Raw genomic sequence first — 15,987 nt, 5'->3', positions numbered from 1 at the left:
GATATACTTTTGTGCTGCCAAACGGGCCATTCCGATGTTACACATGGTCTTTCAAGCAACTACACTCAAAGAAAAAGAGGCAAGAGCCAAATATGGATCTAATCAACACAGCAACTTATGTAGCAAAAGTTATGCACTAACTGCAAGCAGTTTACCCTTTTTACTTGCCTGAATAACAATCAGACAAATAATGGTAAGCCACATTGTGGCATGTAATCAGGCGATGCGTCTATAGACAAATCATTTACCTTTTTGGGAACACTGTTGATGGACATTTGACGATCCAATAGTTTTCTTGCTGCTGTTGCATTTTCTAGGGTTCCACAGCTGACTCGCCTGCCTTCGTTTTCAAACTGATCAATTGAAAGCTGTCGTACCATGCCACCAAGAGTTCCACCAGTCTCTGCAGCTACAACCACCTTCAATGCATTAAGGCACATCATTAGCCAACCTTATGAGCACTAAGACTAACATAGCATTAAGGATTTGAACACTGACAGCACGGTGATGTAGCCGGACTCCAGCTGGGACAGAATTATTTGATAAGACAGAATCGGGCTTGACCAACGTAGGCGCCTGTTTTCCACTTGGCGTTGCCTCTGCTCCACGATCCCTGTCTGGAAGTTCAACTTCTCCATTACCTTGTTGTCGAGCTTTTGCAGCTGCTAGGGTAGCAGTAATAGCCTCAGCTTCTGCGGCAGAAGCCTCCACTAGATATTCAACACCTTTGATGAGTCTCCTGCAAAACAAACCACAAGATAGATCTTTAGAAACTAATCATACAATTAACATAAAACAGATAGCAGATGATGTTGTTCCTATGCAACTGCAAACTCACCGAGATCCTTGAAGCGTCGCATTTTCAGTGCTTATATCAGAATACATATCACCATTTACAGGGGGAGCAACAGGAGTTCCCAGTACAACTGAGCCATCATTAACTACCTCAGGGTCTGTTTGCCTTGCTCTTTCATCACCAAACCCATACCTTCCTGCTATCCTCCCGGCAGCTGCATGTGAAGCTGCACTAGTTGTTTCAGCAGCGGCCAAGTCTTCAGCGACAAGCAAGTCGTCTAGCAATACCCCTGCGACAAAACACAGCAGCACTAAACTTGTTGCAGAAACCAGGAAGCGGTCGGAATAACTTCTCCAAGGCATTTTCATTACACTACTTATTTTCCTTACAGTAGGAAACATGCAACAGATACATTTGAGGCTAAGTATGATTTTCACATCTGACAAAGTAACATGGTGACTTGAACCCACACCGTAAATGTTGGAAGTGGAGGGTGCTTTCCACTTGAGCAACCCTCTCTCTTATTTTATGACCGAAAAATCCGTTTTGAGCCGAGCCTCTAGGCCAACTGCAGTGTCCGGAACTCGGCAACCTTCTCCATTTAAATACCAGAGTTAGTTCGCTTGGCGCAAGGCTCGAATCTATGACCTAAGACACAAGTCCCTCAACCTTTCCCAATTGAGCTACCCTCTCTTGTCTGGCCTCACTGCAGTTAATTTTTTGAACGGGAAAGTTGTTCATTTAGGTGCAAACATGACCTATCAGTATGAGTTGCACCACATCACTACAGCTAAAGTGGACCAGTTCTAAAACTCTTGAATGAAATCCTTTTACACCCGACTAGATATATGCCCTCTATTAATTCAGCACTTGATCTTAGCCAAAAGGCCAAGAAAGGTATAATAATAATACAGTGCTTGAACAGTGACAATGTGAGTATTTTTCAGTGATATCAAATTACTGAGTCAGATAACTTGCTATGCACCAGTGGCAGGATAAGCGTTACATCGATGAAAGACACAGGAACCAGCATGAGTGTGTGTCATGAAAACCTTTAATTTAACAGGCTATATGCACACTAGAGAACGGGATTTAGCTAGTGAAGACCACTTAAGAATGCCTAAACCATAGCACACCCTGCACCACCCCTGGAGTTGAAGAAAGAAGATAGAAGATACTTTTAGTTGCTTCACAATTTCTTTTTTACTATTCCAAGAAAAAGTAAGAATGATTGTCATCTGAAATCAAACTTGAAAGCAAATATAAGAACATGGATTGATGTCTATCTTATAGTCTTACCACCACGTAGACCACCATAAATAAATATCAAGTCACCAACAGCAGCAGCCGCATGTCTACAACGTCTGGTCAATTCAACTGCAGCATCTCCCCCAGCTGCGTCTGCACTGTATCTGCCAGTTCTAGGACTAGTGACAACAGACTTCGTGTCACACCACACTCCTGCTGCAGTATCAAGAACTGCCAGAAGGAGGTAAAGAACCATGATAGTGAGGGATGAGCATAACAGTGCAAAAAGTGTTATCTCCACTATGTATCGACTAAAAGTAAAAATACCGGCTATACTAGATGAATCCTCCACCATGCGTCCACCACCAAGTGCCCCTCCAGATACATGGAGCCGAGCATTGACAAAAACCTATAATATCAGAACGTAATTGATAAATATTGTATCCATGTGAAAGTATGCAGTTAAAAAAAGGAATGAAACAAACACGTACAGCAGCATGTTGATATCTAGAGGATGGTGACACACCAGGAGCAATGGCCCATTCCCAGCGCCCATCTCTATGCTTGGCAAGTCCATATGCACTGGCCAGAGGCTGTGGATCAACAAAGCAGTGGGAAAAGTAAGTACAAGTACATCAATCAATGAGCGCATGAGCATACGAGGAAGTAACAGTTTAAAAGCTCAGGGGCCCATCCAATTATCAATTAGACCAAAAGAAGATAAAAGAAAAAACCAGAACTCTTGAGTTCATCACTTATGTTACATGGATCTTCACATCTAATGTGACGAACCCATGTCGAACAGGTGTAGTATAGGTGTGGATACTTTATGGCTCTAAAGAATACACTAAGAATACCAAAAACCAGATACTTCACTGGACAGTTATGCAACCCCATATACGTACTCATATATTCGGTACAAATTTTTTTCTGCCCTGCATGATTGCACTATAATCCCCATAACCTTTTAGGTATCCAACTAAACCCACCACATGGTGGAAGTTGAAAACCCAGTTTTCTTTAGTACCATCATATCATGCTGCATATACTTCCTTAACCTCAAGCCCCAGACATCCATTGTTCATTAATCTCAAATCACAAATCCGCTCCACCACTCAAATTATTATTGCAGTGTTTAAGTGGGTGAAGCTCAACACAGCATCATTTTCACTTACAGTTTCTTGGGCATAGAAATCCAGAAAGATAGTTGATAAGTCTGTTATTTTTAAGTGACTTAGGGAAAGAGTACAGAAACAATAGTTGGAAGTATCTAACAGACAGGATATGTTAACAAGATATCACATCAAATTACAACACTCAACACAAACTACAGAAAATACAAATCATGGAAATCTCTCTTTTCACTCTTATGTCCTTAATTTTATAGCGAAAAAAGGGCTTTGCATTACTTAAGTTAGAGGAAATGTCTTTAGAAATGTAGTTTGAGGAGGCAAACGTCATAACCTACTGAAAAACAAATAAAACTAAAGGTCAAAATGATATGAGATTTCGATCATAAGTTGTTGGCAAAGCATTTAGGGACTATGGTAGGACTTTACACGCCTCTAGTTACTAGCACACTTCCCCTTATTTTATGGGCCACATAACCTCTTTTTGGTCCTCTCTCCCCTTTTTTAACTAGCTTTGCACTCATATGCCTTTTGTAAACCAGAAAGAGACAACAGAACCAACAAAAATACTTACAACTAATAAAACAGAAACAATGCTATATATGAAAATCGGCTTTCTCTTCAATAAACAAATCCACCAATGGATATCTCAAAGTATGAGAAGAAGTTGCATCTTCCGCAACATTAAAGGCTATAACAGAATCAAACATTTAGTTGAGCAGGCATTGTGGGAAACAAAGTTTTGTACCCTGACAATTTCTTTTTACTATGTTCTTAAGATTTTACTGCACATACAGCCAATTGTGAATAGATCAAATCTTGTTCTTCTTTCACTAGGTTCTTGGGTGGGGATCATTTTTTTGGCAATGAACTTTTCCCCAAATGTAAGGCTAGGTTCTACCACACATAAGTCAAGCGGCAAAATAGAGGGACTGCAGATTAATGGAGTATCACCGAGCAGAAGGTTGCAGGGATCATGGGAATGAGGATTGTGTTAGGCACCAGAGAAGGGGAGGGGGAGGGGAAGGCTGGCACTGGGAAACGGTTTCCCAGCAGAGGTTGGGCAGATGGGTAGATCAGGGAGAGCAAGGTGGCAACACAATGGAGTACAACCAAGGTAGGGATCAAGAAGGAGCAGGCTAGATTTTAGACAGATCTGCAGAGTGCAATCATGAGACATAAGGCAAAGCTAGAAAGGAAGGTGAGAGGACATGACAAAAAAGTGAGGGAATAAGAAACACACCGTTCTCCATAGAAATAGTAAAGGAGTATATTCAACAAAAATGGGAAAGATAAAGATCTCCACTCAAGTTTTATCCATTAAAGCGATTAACCACTAAGTAGGTACGTGAAATGGGAGAAGGGAAGCACCTCCAAACAGATGTGCAAAATTTGGGGCAGAGAAACAGAGGATGTCCACATAAAATGGTTACAGACATAATTAAGTAAACAAAGGTGTCCTTGTCTAAGTAATTTTTTCTCAATGCAACCTATCATAAGAAAAGCAGTTTGCATGCACTTGGCCGATGAGGTAGTTTGTCTCACATATGAGGATGCAGAAAAGACAAGTAAATGAATAAAAGAGTCCCTTCCCTAGCAGCAAAACATTTTAAAAGAGGTGATTCACATAATAAAATAAGAGAATGACTCTATGTGAGGAAATTGAAATAGAAGAGGAGTCAGAGAAGGAGATAGGGCTGAGACAAAGAAAGCATGATTTGTTCTAGAAAGAGAAAAATCTTTCTAGCGAGATATCCTTCTAAGTACAAGTAAAAATGCTAATGATAAAAACCAAGGGAACAAGTAAATCAGTATAAAATCCATCATTTTTTTGCATCAGAAAGCATGCTTCGCTCACCACACTATTGGCATCCCTCCCTCCACAAAGCAGAAGAAGACCATCAGATCGCGCACTTGCAGTTGCGTACCTAGCCAAGTAACAAGAGCAAATTAGGACTTCATTACTTTCCTGGACACTTGGAGCAGATTAGATTCACAAGAATTTATCTTCAGTTGGACATCACCAGAGGAAACTAGTGAGAATACACAAACAAAATTCAGAAATAGATGAAGATGCAAATGTGTAAAATGCACTCCGACAGCTTCAGTTCAACAAACAGTACAGTCTAAAAAGACTTTGCTCAAAAAAATGTAGAAGTTTTGAAAGATTAAGAGACCAACATATGCTCAAACTGGCACACTGTTCATCAAATAACCATCTTCAGATAAGAAAAAAATGTGCATCCCACTGCTTGAGCCTTTGTCATGTTTATGTTTCAAAATTGGTGTGTCCGGGCTATCGAGCATGCACCTAAACTAATCAACCAAGACAACCTGCAATATAAGCACACGTAACAAAGACCTGCCAATAATGACTACAGCAGATGGGCTCACACTGAGTGTAGTGGCGGATTTTCAATTTTGTACCTGGAATGGCCATATTGTTATCCTATGCCTGAACCAAACTCCCTAGAAAAGCCAAGGTATATCTTGTTTGTTTCGTTGAATTCTTTATTTTCTTCTAGGTTATCGAAAAACTTTATAAGAAACATCACCAGAAGGATAAACTTGTTTTCTTATGATATCAAGAATTCGTAACTTTACTTCACTATTAAAACCTCAGAAAAGGAGCTCCCCTTATCATATATGAAAACCGAAAAGTAGGTGCAAGAAAATATGCTATTCTAGAGAGATGGCAACTCCGTCAGCAAGTGAAACTGATTTGAAACCAAGAACATGCCAGCGAGGTGCAAAATTGAGACACCCAACCATCAAATGGTAGCAATATTTTGTGGAATTTCAAGTTTTAGTTTCCTAAAATCATACCAGGGCAACATTTCCATGATATCTACCTCTTCAAAAATAAGGACTTATCCACGGAAATGCTGATACCAATAATTCAACAAATTTCTCTTCTTTGACGTCAATGTCGTATATATCTTTACTGAAATAGTCCATACAGTATGGTTTTCTGAGCAAGTCTTAAGCACAATAACAACCACCACCACTTCCGAAAACATCAGATTTTTTGAGTGTGATTTATGAAATCAAAAATTTATTTATTTTTCCTGCACACGAGATGCAAATAGAAACTTATGCAAATAACAAATTCTCTGCCAAGAGCATCAGTCATCAAAATCACGTGCACTCCTATCTGTTAAAAAATGAAAAACAAAAATAAGAAGATTCCAATAAGGCTATGGACATTGGGTTGTGACATTGGGAAGCTTCCTACTGTATATTTGGGTGTGGCCCTGGGGGCAAAAAATAAGGCTATGGAAATATGGAAGGGTGTGATTGATAAATGTGAGAAGAGACTAGCAAAATGGAAGGCCCAATATCTATCTTTGGGGGGGCAGGATCATACAGATTAACAGCATTTTGGATGCTTTGCCAACTTACGTTATGTCTCTTTTTCCACTGCCTGCTAAGGTGGAAAAAGGATTGGATTCTCTCAGAAGGAATTTTTGGGGGCAAGGTTGCGAGGAGACTAGATGTTTTCATCTAGTTAGATGGAAATCTGTCATGTCCAGCAAGAAAGAAGGAGGTCTAGGGGTCAGAAATTTCAGACTGCATAATAAAAGTTTATTGTGGAAATGGCTATCGAGATTTAACACAGAAGAATGTGCCGTATGGAAGAGAGTGATTAGCCACAAATATGGGCAGCAAGGGCAATGGATCACCTCTCCAGTCAACTCTTCCTATGGAACAAGCATCTGGAAGGCAGTTAGGAAGCTTTGGGAGGAGTATGCTTTAAACATTGGATTCACAGTTGGTAATGGTAGAAGAATATCATTTTGGAGTGATACTTGGTTAGGGCATGGTCCTTTGAAAGATTTTTTCCCAGACCTATTTTGCTTAACAACTACACCTCAATCTACAATAGAAGGTGCATGGAATTTACAAGGTTGGAATTTTTCTTTCAGAAGGCTCCTAAATGATTGGGAAATCGGTAGGGTGGCTGAAATGCTGAAGGTTCTGGAAATTTTTCATGGCACCAAGAATGTTGAGGATACAGTGATATGGAATGAAGGAAACACAAGAAGGTTTTCAGCCAGTTCTGCATATTTTTGTCAGAAGGTGCTCAATTATCTAGTTGAACCATGGAAATACATATGGAAGATTAAAGCCCCTTTTAAGGTCACATGTTTTTCTTGGCTGGTGGCCAGGAAAGCTTGTCTCACTCATGAAGTTTTGCGGAGAAGGGGGATTCCTATGACTTCCAGATGTTTCTTGTGTCAGAAGGAGGAACAAACCAATAGCCATTTCTTTCTACATTGCAAAGTAACTGATACTCTGTGGTAGTTATTCCTTTCCCTGGCAGAAATACGATGGGTAATTCCAAAGTATACCAAGGACCTTTTGTGGTGCTAGAGTTATATTGAAACAAGGAGGAGTCGGAAGCTATGGTGGAGAATGATGCCAGCATGTATATGGTGGAGAATGATGCCAGCATGTATATGGTGGACAGAAAGGAATCACAGATGTGTCAAGGATAAAATTAGTTCCATACAAAGAATTAAGCTGAATTGTTTTTTGTCTTTTCAATTCTGGTGTAAAGAGAACAATATAGAGGATGCAGAATTACTTGTAGATTTCTTGCTTCCTCTGATATTACTGCTCCACTGTCCTTTTTCATCTTCTTGAGTTGAGGGTCTATTGGAGACAGCCTCTCTACTCCTCCGGAGTAGGGGTAAGGTCTGTGTACACACTACCCTCCCCAGACCCCCACTTGTGGGATTCCACTTGGTTGTTGTTGTTGTTGTTGTTGTTGTTTGTAAGATACAAGGCCCTCTGTAATTTATACATTCTTTTTTTGGATACCAGTCAACTTGGTGCTGATGAATATATTGTTACCTTACTAAAAAAAAATAAGAAGATTCCACTAAGTTGTATGACAATATTTTCAACTCCTTCAATGCTCTGTGGTTCTCTTCTTACCATATTATCCACATGAGTGATCTCCTTATTCGACTTGTCCATTTGAACTTCCATCCTACCATCATATCTCTAATGGTTTGATACACCAAACGTTTCGAGTGTTGGAAGTAAATTTATATTTTGATGTGTCAAATGTTCGAAAGCGTCGAATACAAGGAAGTGAACGAAATGCTGACAGAGGATCAAGGATATGGCAAAAAGCATGTGACTTAAAATGTATAACAACTTTTTTCCAACTTTAAAATCTTGATTTAAAGGAACTATTTCTTAAACTTAATGACTATTTCTCTACTCTAAAGACAATACTAGAAAAAGAATGTCATTTTCCTCGCAAGTCTTTATTAAGTAGTCCATGTGCTTTCTCTACTCTAAAGACAATACTAGAAAAGGAATGTCATTTTCCTCGCAAGTCTTTATTAAGTAGTCCATGTGCTTTATTTACAATACGTAGTAACGCCTCTTGATTCTTTTGAGTGCAGTGAACAAATTCCACAACATAGTTATCTCATGTCAACACTAATACGGAAAAGAAGTTTGTGTTGCGCACCAGTAAAGCGGAATTGATAACTCGTGTTTTATAGCCAAGAAATCCCCGGTGGCTAGAGGCACACAATTTTACTCGGTGGATAATGGCCCCTAACATTCTCCACTTAAATACAAGGCATTTGTCTGCGCCAGGCTTGAACCAGTGACATGAGCCTAATCCACACATCACATGCTACGTTAAAAGCTAAATTTAGATCTCATGGAATATACTTCCAAGTAAATTATCAGTTGGAATAATTAACCAATATAACAACTCAGTCTCACAATGAAGCTAGTTGAGCTCGCTATATGAATTATTACTATCCAAATCGCTTCATTTCGACTCGTTCTATTCAAATTATAAAAAAGGGAAATTTTCCCATAAGAAAAACCGGGCTCCCTACTTTTCAATTTTATAGCCCATATTTCAATTTACAACCAACTAGCCCAAAAATAATAGGCTAAGATTCAACATCCAACTCCAATAGGTTCTCGAAATTACTATTTAATTTTTAAAAAAGGTTGCTCAAGCTTTTAAGTTATTTTTCGAATCAATAACTGTGACTCAAATATTAGTTCAACAAACCAAATCCATTTGGGTGGTGAAAATTAGATTTTTGACAAGCTTAAATATGTAGGTTTAAATTTCGAATTTGATTTTGTGAGAAATTTGGAGTGGGTGTAATTTAGACTTGTTAGAAATAGTATAAGGAGGTTGTATATAAAATTTGAAGTCATTTAATGGAGATTTGGACTGGTTTTGAACAAGAATTGCAACTGAAAATCGTGTAAAAAGTTCATCTACAGACACTTGTATAAAAGTGTATAATAGTGTATAAGATGTGTTTATACCCTCATATACACTATTATACAAGATTATACATAATTATACAAAAAAACTGACTTCGTTTCTTCCTTGCGTCTTTTCTGAAATTTAACTCAAATCTTGCTCAAATCTACTCCAAATCACTTCAAATTTAAATTTTGAACTCCTTTTGATATTTTCAATCAATTGGAACAACTGCCAATCCAAACAACTAACAAACTCAAAAAAATCATATTTTCGAAACCAAAACTTTGAATGGCCTTCGACGGTGGACTTCTACTCTTCAATTTTCTTACATTGCAACCAGGTGACACACGGGGAGAAGCAGAAAATACACGGCCCCTTGAAGCATATGTAGAAGATGTGAGAAGAAGAGAGAGTGAAAGCAATAGTTGTGAGAACACAAATTTAACTCCATAGCTTTTAGAAGCAATGGTTGTAAGAACACAAGTTTTGAATTTGCTAGTGCTTTCAAAATATGTACAATATGGGCTAGGTCGGGTAAAACTTAAAAACATGGGCCATTTTTTGTTATGTTGTGAAGTCACATGTATTTTCTTGTAATTCTTTCTTATAAAAAAAATTATGCTCTCTAACACTAGAAAGCTCTAAATTTCTACGGGTAACAAATTTCCAACATTATTAAAAGACTCCAAAAAAATATTGAACCTAAAGTGAGTTTACCAATGTGACTAAGCCTCAATCCCAACAAATTGGTATCAAATATATGGATCATTTTCTTCCATTATAACCTATTTTTCTCCAAGTCTACATAAATTCAAGAGATTCTACGTATTTGAAACAACTTTCTTCATACGCATCTAAAGGTCGACGTAGGACATGACCAAAGTACCAAACCATCTCAAATGATCTTCTCTAATATTGCACTTGCAATTATAACAAGCTCAATACTTCTTTTTAAAAGTAAAAAGATCTAAGCAATTTCCCAATATCATGTCCCACACAAAGTTTTTTTTTTTTTTTTTGAGAATGATAACATTTATTCGTTTTGTACGGGCAACAGAATTTACAAGCTACAGCCCTTGTGTATTTTACAAGGCTTCCAAAAATATAGATTAAACATCTACTACAGAAGACTCTTTACACCAAAAGTGAAGATCTAAAATACAATTCATTTTAACTACTTGAATGGAGCTGCTAGTATCTTCAAAACATCTGTTGTTTTCCTCCAGTATTTGAAGTATGGTTTATATCAAATACATTATGGAATATCTTTATAACACCAAAAGCATATATTAAACAAATGGGTGCTCTTAGCTCTCCTCAAAGGATTTTCTACACACTTAAGTATCGTTTTTCTTTGCGTTCAAATTAACAAGAAAAGAAAATGAGGAGTGACCTTCTACAGCTCTTTATTTCTGGTATCCAGCTTCTTCATCCTCCAACCAGTCGAGGACTTTGCAACTATTTCAGGTAGCGTTCACATATTGTTGAAAATGAAAAGGAACAAAGCTAATAACTCTATCGCAAAAGTGCACCAGAAGATGGTTCACTTCCTGCCTACTTTATACGCAAGCAAAACCAACGAACTATGATGCAATTTCATTTCCTTAAATTATCTGCCATCAAATGCACACACCACTCGGAAACTGGCCAGCTTTTTTAGATGTCAATAATCCACCATAATTCTAATAAGTCAACACATATTTATTTTTTTTATAAGATAAAAGTTTATTAATAAAGGTACCAAGAATTACTTAAAATTACAACCAAACAAGACAGACCCTACAACAATCTCTAGTTACATATTTCCAAGTGAGTCTAAAAATTCCATATACTGATCAATACTCTCTAGTATACTCCTTTTACACCAAAAAAAACAGATTTTGCAAACAAAGGTTCCTGACTCTAGAGATGTGGTTCCTTTTATTCTCGAAACAAGCACTATTCCTCTCTGTTAAGTGTTAACACATACTTTTATAAGGCAAAGAAATGAAGACCCCCCCCCCCCTCCCTTAAGAAAAAAAAAAGGCTGGATTATTGGACTTTGGAACTTGGTATAGATAACAAAATCATCACCATGTAAGTAAGTCTCAAGAAATGACCATGAGGCATTTTCTTTTATGAATAGAGTACAAAAGATCAGGTGCATTTTCTTATATGGATAACCCCACAACCAAACCCAGTAGGAGCCCAACATTTACTCTTTCCCACTTTGATTCCTTGGTGACTTGAAACTCCAACCTTGTGGTTGGAGGAGAGAGTTACCTGTTGGCCATCCCTCCCTTGTCAAGGGATCAGGTTCATTCTTCTAAGCAATAAATCATAACCAAACAGTCAATGAAGACTGCCACTGTTTACCACATGCTACTTCTTTGATTGATATGTACAAACAAAACCTCAGGTTCTTCACCATGTAATAAAGAACATAAAGTTCAGAAAAGCAAATTGAATACAGTCAAAAGTAACAAGAAAATATGAAAGTCATGTACATTTAGGAACTAAAATACACATCTTCAAGAAAGAGATCATGAAATTTACATGCAAGGGGGTGGACCTTCACCCTCAGGTTCCAATTTGCGCCATTCATATGGCTTGGCAGCTGTATCCAAAGCCCAAACATCCGCTAGAGGTCGTTTTCCTGAAATAATGGATCAACTTTTTATTTCTTAAACTTCATTTGCTTAAAAGATGGGGAGGGCCTTTTAACGAGACTGACCATCATTTCCACCAATAGCCATGAGATATCTTTGCCCTACCAAAGCCATGACGTGGCCATAACGTGGCCCTGGACCAGGTCCTTGGACCACAACTCTGAAAAGCTCAGAATTATTTCAGTAGTTGATCAGCACTTCCATATTTGACACCTCACCAGCATGCACCACGTTCATTGAAACTAAGTCATTACTTGAACTGCTAAATGCTAACCTGTGCCATCGCGGGCGTTGTTGTGTAAGGTCCAGAACATGAAGATCCTCAGCTGACAAACCAGCTGGACCAATTCCACCCTGGGATGGATAAGATAGAGCATCTTAACTAGCTTAAGTAGATGATCATGCACGAGTCAAACAAAGTACTATAAGTTTATACCAACCTGAATAACAACCATGGTTCCAACGGCTGTAGCAACATGAGCAGCCCTTGGCGTGGGTGGCTCTCCTATAGGAGTCATCCTGTGATTATTAAGAAACAGAGACATACTTTATCCATTCTCAGTAAACCACAAAATTGAAAGTAGCTTATCAGTGACACCAATAGGCACTTACCTAGACCATTTATTTGTCAAAACATCATAGCAGTGCACATCAGCTGTAGCACCTGCTAAACCTGCAATTAAGATCTCTTCTATCAATTGATTATTCTACAAAATCAAATTCTTTCTTTTCTTTATGCATAAACATTGTATTCAGAGGTTTTGTGAGACCACTAAAAGTCACTTCACTCGTTGCATTTAGTCTGCATAACTGGAAAGATCATATCCTAGTCAAGTCCAAAAATTGCTCAGAAAAAAGGGTACAAGTTGGATAATTTGGAGACTTCAAGGAACCGTACGAATTCCAGCACTTCCAGCAGAAGAAGGAGTCCCTGAAGCAGCAGAATTCCCTTCAAGCGCAGTTGCACCACCAAAGAGAATAAGCCTGGGACCAATGTAATTGGCGCTACCCTCCTCTCCAACCGCCGGTACAGCCGTTAAGGTATGCCCACACCTCGGCCCTGGACCATCCTCCTTCTTCTCTAGAACAGCGTGCACCACCGAGAACGCTGGAGCACACCTCGGCCCCGCCACCGGAGTACTGTCCTGCTGCTGCTGCTGAGAAGTTGCCGGATGCTGGTGATCCTGAGGAGTCTCCGGCGGACATCCTCCAGCCGATGACTGGCCGTTTAGTTGCTCCGACGACGCGCCGTTATTCTGATCGTGATCGGATTCCGACGACATCATTGAATCCACATCCATATCCCCCACCTCCAAACCCTAGATTCTTAAGCTTGTCGGAGCTCAAATTCTCAACCATGCACATTTCGGATCAACATATCCAATCTAATTCAAACCCTAAATGTCGAAAATCACAATTTCAAATCCTCTGATTCAAACACATCCAAAATTTACGAGAAAATTACAGACCAAAAGAGAGAAAATTCTAGATTTCTCTTCTCTCTCTTCTTCTTTCTGAAGAAACTTCAAGGCGGTCGAGGAATACCAATCCGAACAGTTTTTCACACTAAAACTCTCTCTTCTCTGTCCCCAATCCTCGATCACTCGCTCTCATTTTCTCTCTGCAAATATTTAAATGTATGTATAGGCGCACATTTAGATGTATCTATCTGTATTCATACGTATTATTCTGCAATAAAGTATCTCTGTCTCTCTCATCTGTCTAATGGCTATGAAGAAATCTGACTACAGTGGACTTTATTTTTACCTCTCAGGTACAAGTCCTGATGCGAGATTTACACTGTTTTTATGCAGATCGTACAAGATATTACTGCATGTGGTACAACAGCTGTAACGGTGATAACCGGTTCCGATTTCAACGGGAGGGGTTCCCTCGTGAACAAGAAGGATTTAATAGACGCGCAGGATCGGCGCGTGTGAGATGTATGAAAGTGATTCAACCTGACAAATACATATGGGATGAGAGCTGGCTTTGGCTAATGATAATGTTCTTGATTGGTTAAGAGTCATTATTAAATTATTGAGTTTTATTTTTCTTATTATTATTCTTTTTTTTTACTTGTTTTTCATTGTTTTATTCTGCTTTTTATTCTTTTAATTGTGATACAGGGGCGGGCGGATGCAAACGGTGTCCGTGATATCGCTTTGTCGAAAAAATTTATTAAATAAATATGAAAATAATATTTTAATCAAATAAATACAATTCAAGTGACATCCTTGACAAAGCCGGCTCTTGCTCAATGGTTAAGGGTGCCCTTCTTTTATCGGCAAGGTCGCCCATTCGAAACCACCTAAGTGCCTTAAAAGATTGTGATGTGACTTGTGCAAATCGAAATTTTATATGCTTAAAATTAAATAAAGAGTAAGCAAATATTGTTTAACCATAACTAATGCGATTATACGCTTGATATATAATTATTCTAATACAACATAAACAGATCGAATCATAATTCTCAAAAATATTGCTTTTTTTTTTTTTTGGTAATTTGCAACTTTTGGATGTAAGTTTGGTAGTTTTTCTCTTCTCATTTAAATTATTAATACTAAAGCACTATACTTTTAAAATTATAGGTTAAAAATATAATATTTGCTTTTATGCATATACTAGTTACAATTAGCTCGGGCTGTGCCCGAGCCCAACAACCATAGTGAAAGGCAAAATTTTCATGTGGAACCCAATTTTGCATTGTCCCTTGAATTTATATTCACTTTTTAGAAAAAGTTTAACTACAACAACAACAACAACAAACTCAGTTTGATCCCAACAAGTGGGGTCTGGGGAGGGTAGTCTTTACGCAGACCATACCCCTACCTAATTCAGGTAGAGAGGCTGTTTCCAATAGACCATCGGCTCAGGAAGGGCAAGAAGAAGAAGAGGAAAGCAAAGGAGGAAGAAAGATGGAAGATTAAAAAAAAAAAAGGATAAGTGGCACCAAATAATAGCAACAGGGAATACAATACCTGAGGCGAACAAAACCACATAACATAATAAAAATCTAAGAATATGAAGGGACATGCATACTACTAAAACTATCGGTGAACAACTATAAACTACCAACTAACCTTCTACCTTAATCTTCGACCTCCACACTCTCCTATCAAGGGTCATGTCCTCGGTGAGCTGAAGCAGCGCCATGTCCTGCCTAATCACCTCTCCCCAATACTTCTTAGGTCTACCTCGACCTCTTCTCAAACCCTCCATGGCCAACCTCTCACACCTCCTAACTGGAGCATCAATGCTTCTTCTCTTAACATGTCCGAACCATCTCAGCCTCGACTCCCGCATCTTGTCCTCCACAGAGGCTACTCCCACTCTGTCCCGGATATCTTCATTCCTAATCCTATCTCTCCTGGTACACCCACACATCCATCTCAACATCCTTCAACATCCTCATTTCTGTTACTCTCAGCTTCTGCACGTGGGAGTTCTTGACTGGCCAACACTCGGCCCCATACAGCATAGCCGGTCGAACCACCACTCTATAAAACTTACCCTTAAGTCTTAGCGGCACATTCCTATCACACAAAACACCGGAAGCGAGCCTCCACTTCATCCATCCCGCTCCAATGTGATGCGCGACATCTTCGTCAATCTCCCCGTTACCCTGGATAATAAACCCGAGATACTTAAAACTCGCTCTCTTTTTAGATAACCAATTTTTAGATAACTTCGAATACATATACTTTTGTCTTTTTCTTTAATTTTGTTTTCTTCTTCTTTTTAGTTGCAAATGGATTTGTTAAATTAATTATTGTTGTTTCGATAATTTGATGATCGAGATTTGTTATTTATGATATTTGAAAGTTATATTTCAAATTTGAGCTCATTTAAAGTAGCTTTGGGCATTGAATCGTGTATTGAATTGTTGAAAATCGAAAAACAATT

The 15,987-nt window shown here is 38.6% G+C and overlaps 1 protein-coding gene across 5 annotated transcripts in view; it reads right to left on the bottom strand.

Moving 5' to 3' along the window:
- LOC109213214 (serine/threonine-protein phosphatase BSL3-like) overlaps positions 1 to 14,064 on the bottom strand; it is an 18,982-nt gene extending 4,918 nt beyond the window's left edge. For all 5 annotated transcript variants that reach the window (XR_002065965.1, XR_002065964.1, XR_002065966.1 and 2 more), the window contains exons 1-13: positions 12,980 to 14,064; positions 12,694 to 12,754; positions 12,522 to 12,600; positions 12,356 to 12,435; positions 12,147 to 12,241; positions 11,969 to 12,068; positions 5,033 to 5,102; positions 2,536 to 2,637; positions 2,372 to 2,453; positions 2,096 to 2,275; positions 839 to 1,085; positions 499 to 739; positions 249 to 419 (exon numbers count right to left, since the gene is read on the bottom strand). Coding sequence is in view for 2 of the 5 variants with exons in the window: in XM_019376977.1 (XP_019232522.1) it covers positions 249 to 419; positions 499 to 739; positions 839 to 1,085; positions 2,096 to 2,275; positions 2,372 to 2,453; positions 2,536 to 2,637; positions 5,033 to 5,102; positions 11,969 to 12,068; positions 12,147 to 12,241; positions 12,356 to 12,435; positions 12,522 to 12,600; positions 12,694 to 12,754; positions 12,980 to 13,382 (1,911 nt within the window). In the remaining 3 variants the exon portion in view is untranslated. The remainder of the gene's footprint in view (positions 1 to 248; positions 420 to 498; positions 740 to 838; positions 1,086 to 2,095; positions 2,276 to 2,371; positions 2,454 to 2,535; positions 2,638 to 5,032; positions 5,103 to 11,968; positions 12,069 to 12,146; positions 12,242 to 12,355; positions 12,436 to 12,521; positions 12,601 to 12,693; positions 12,755 to 12,979) is intronic.
- Between the last annotated feature and the right edge of the window lie 1,923 nt (positions 14,065 to 15,987).

Source organism: Nicotiana attenuata, unplaced genomic scaffold (genome assembly GCF_001879085.1).
Source record: "Nicotiana attenuata strain UT unplaced genomic scaffold, NIATTr2, whole genome shotgun sequence".
Taxonomy (NCBI): domain Eukaryota; kingdom Viridiplantae; phylum Streptophyta; class Magnoliopsida; order Solanales; family Solanaceae; genus Nicotiana; species Nicotiana attenuata.
This window is presented reverse-complemented; position numbering and strand designations above follow the sequence as displayed.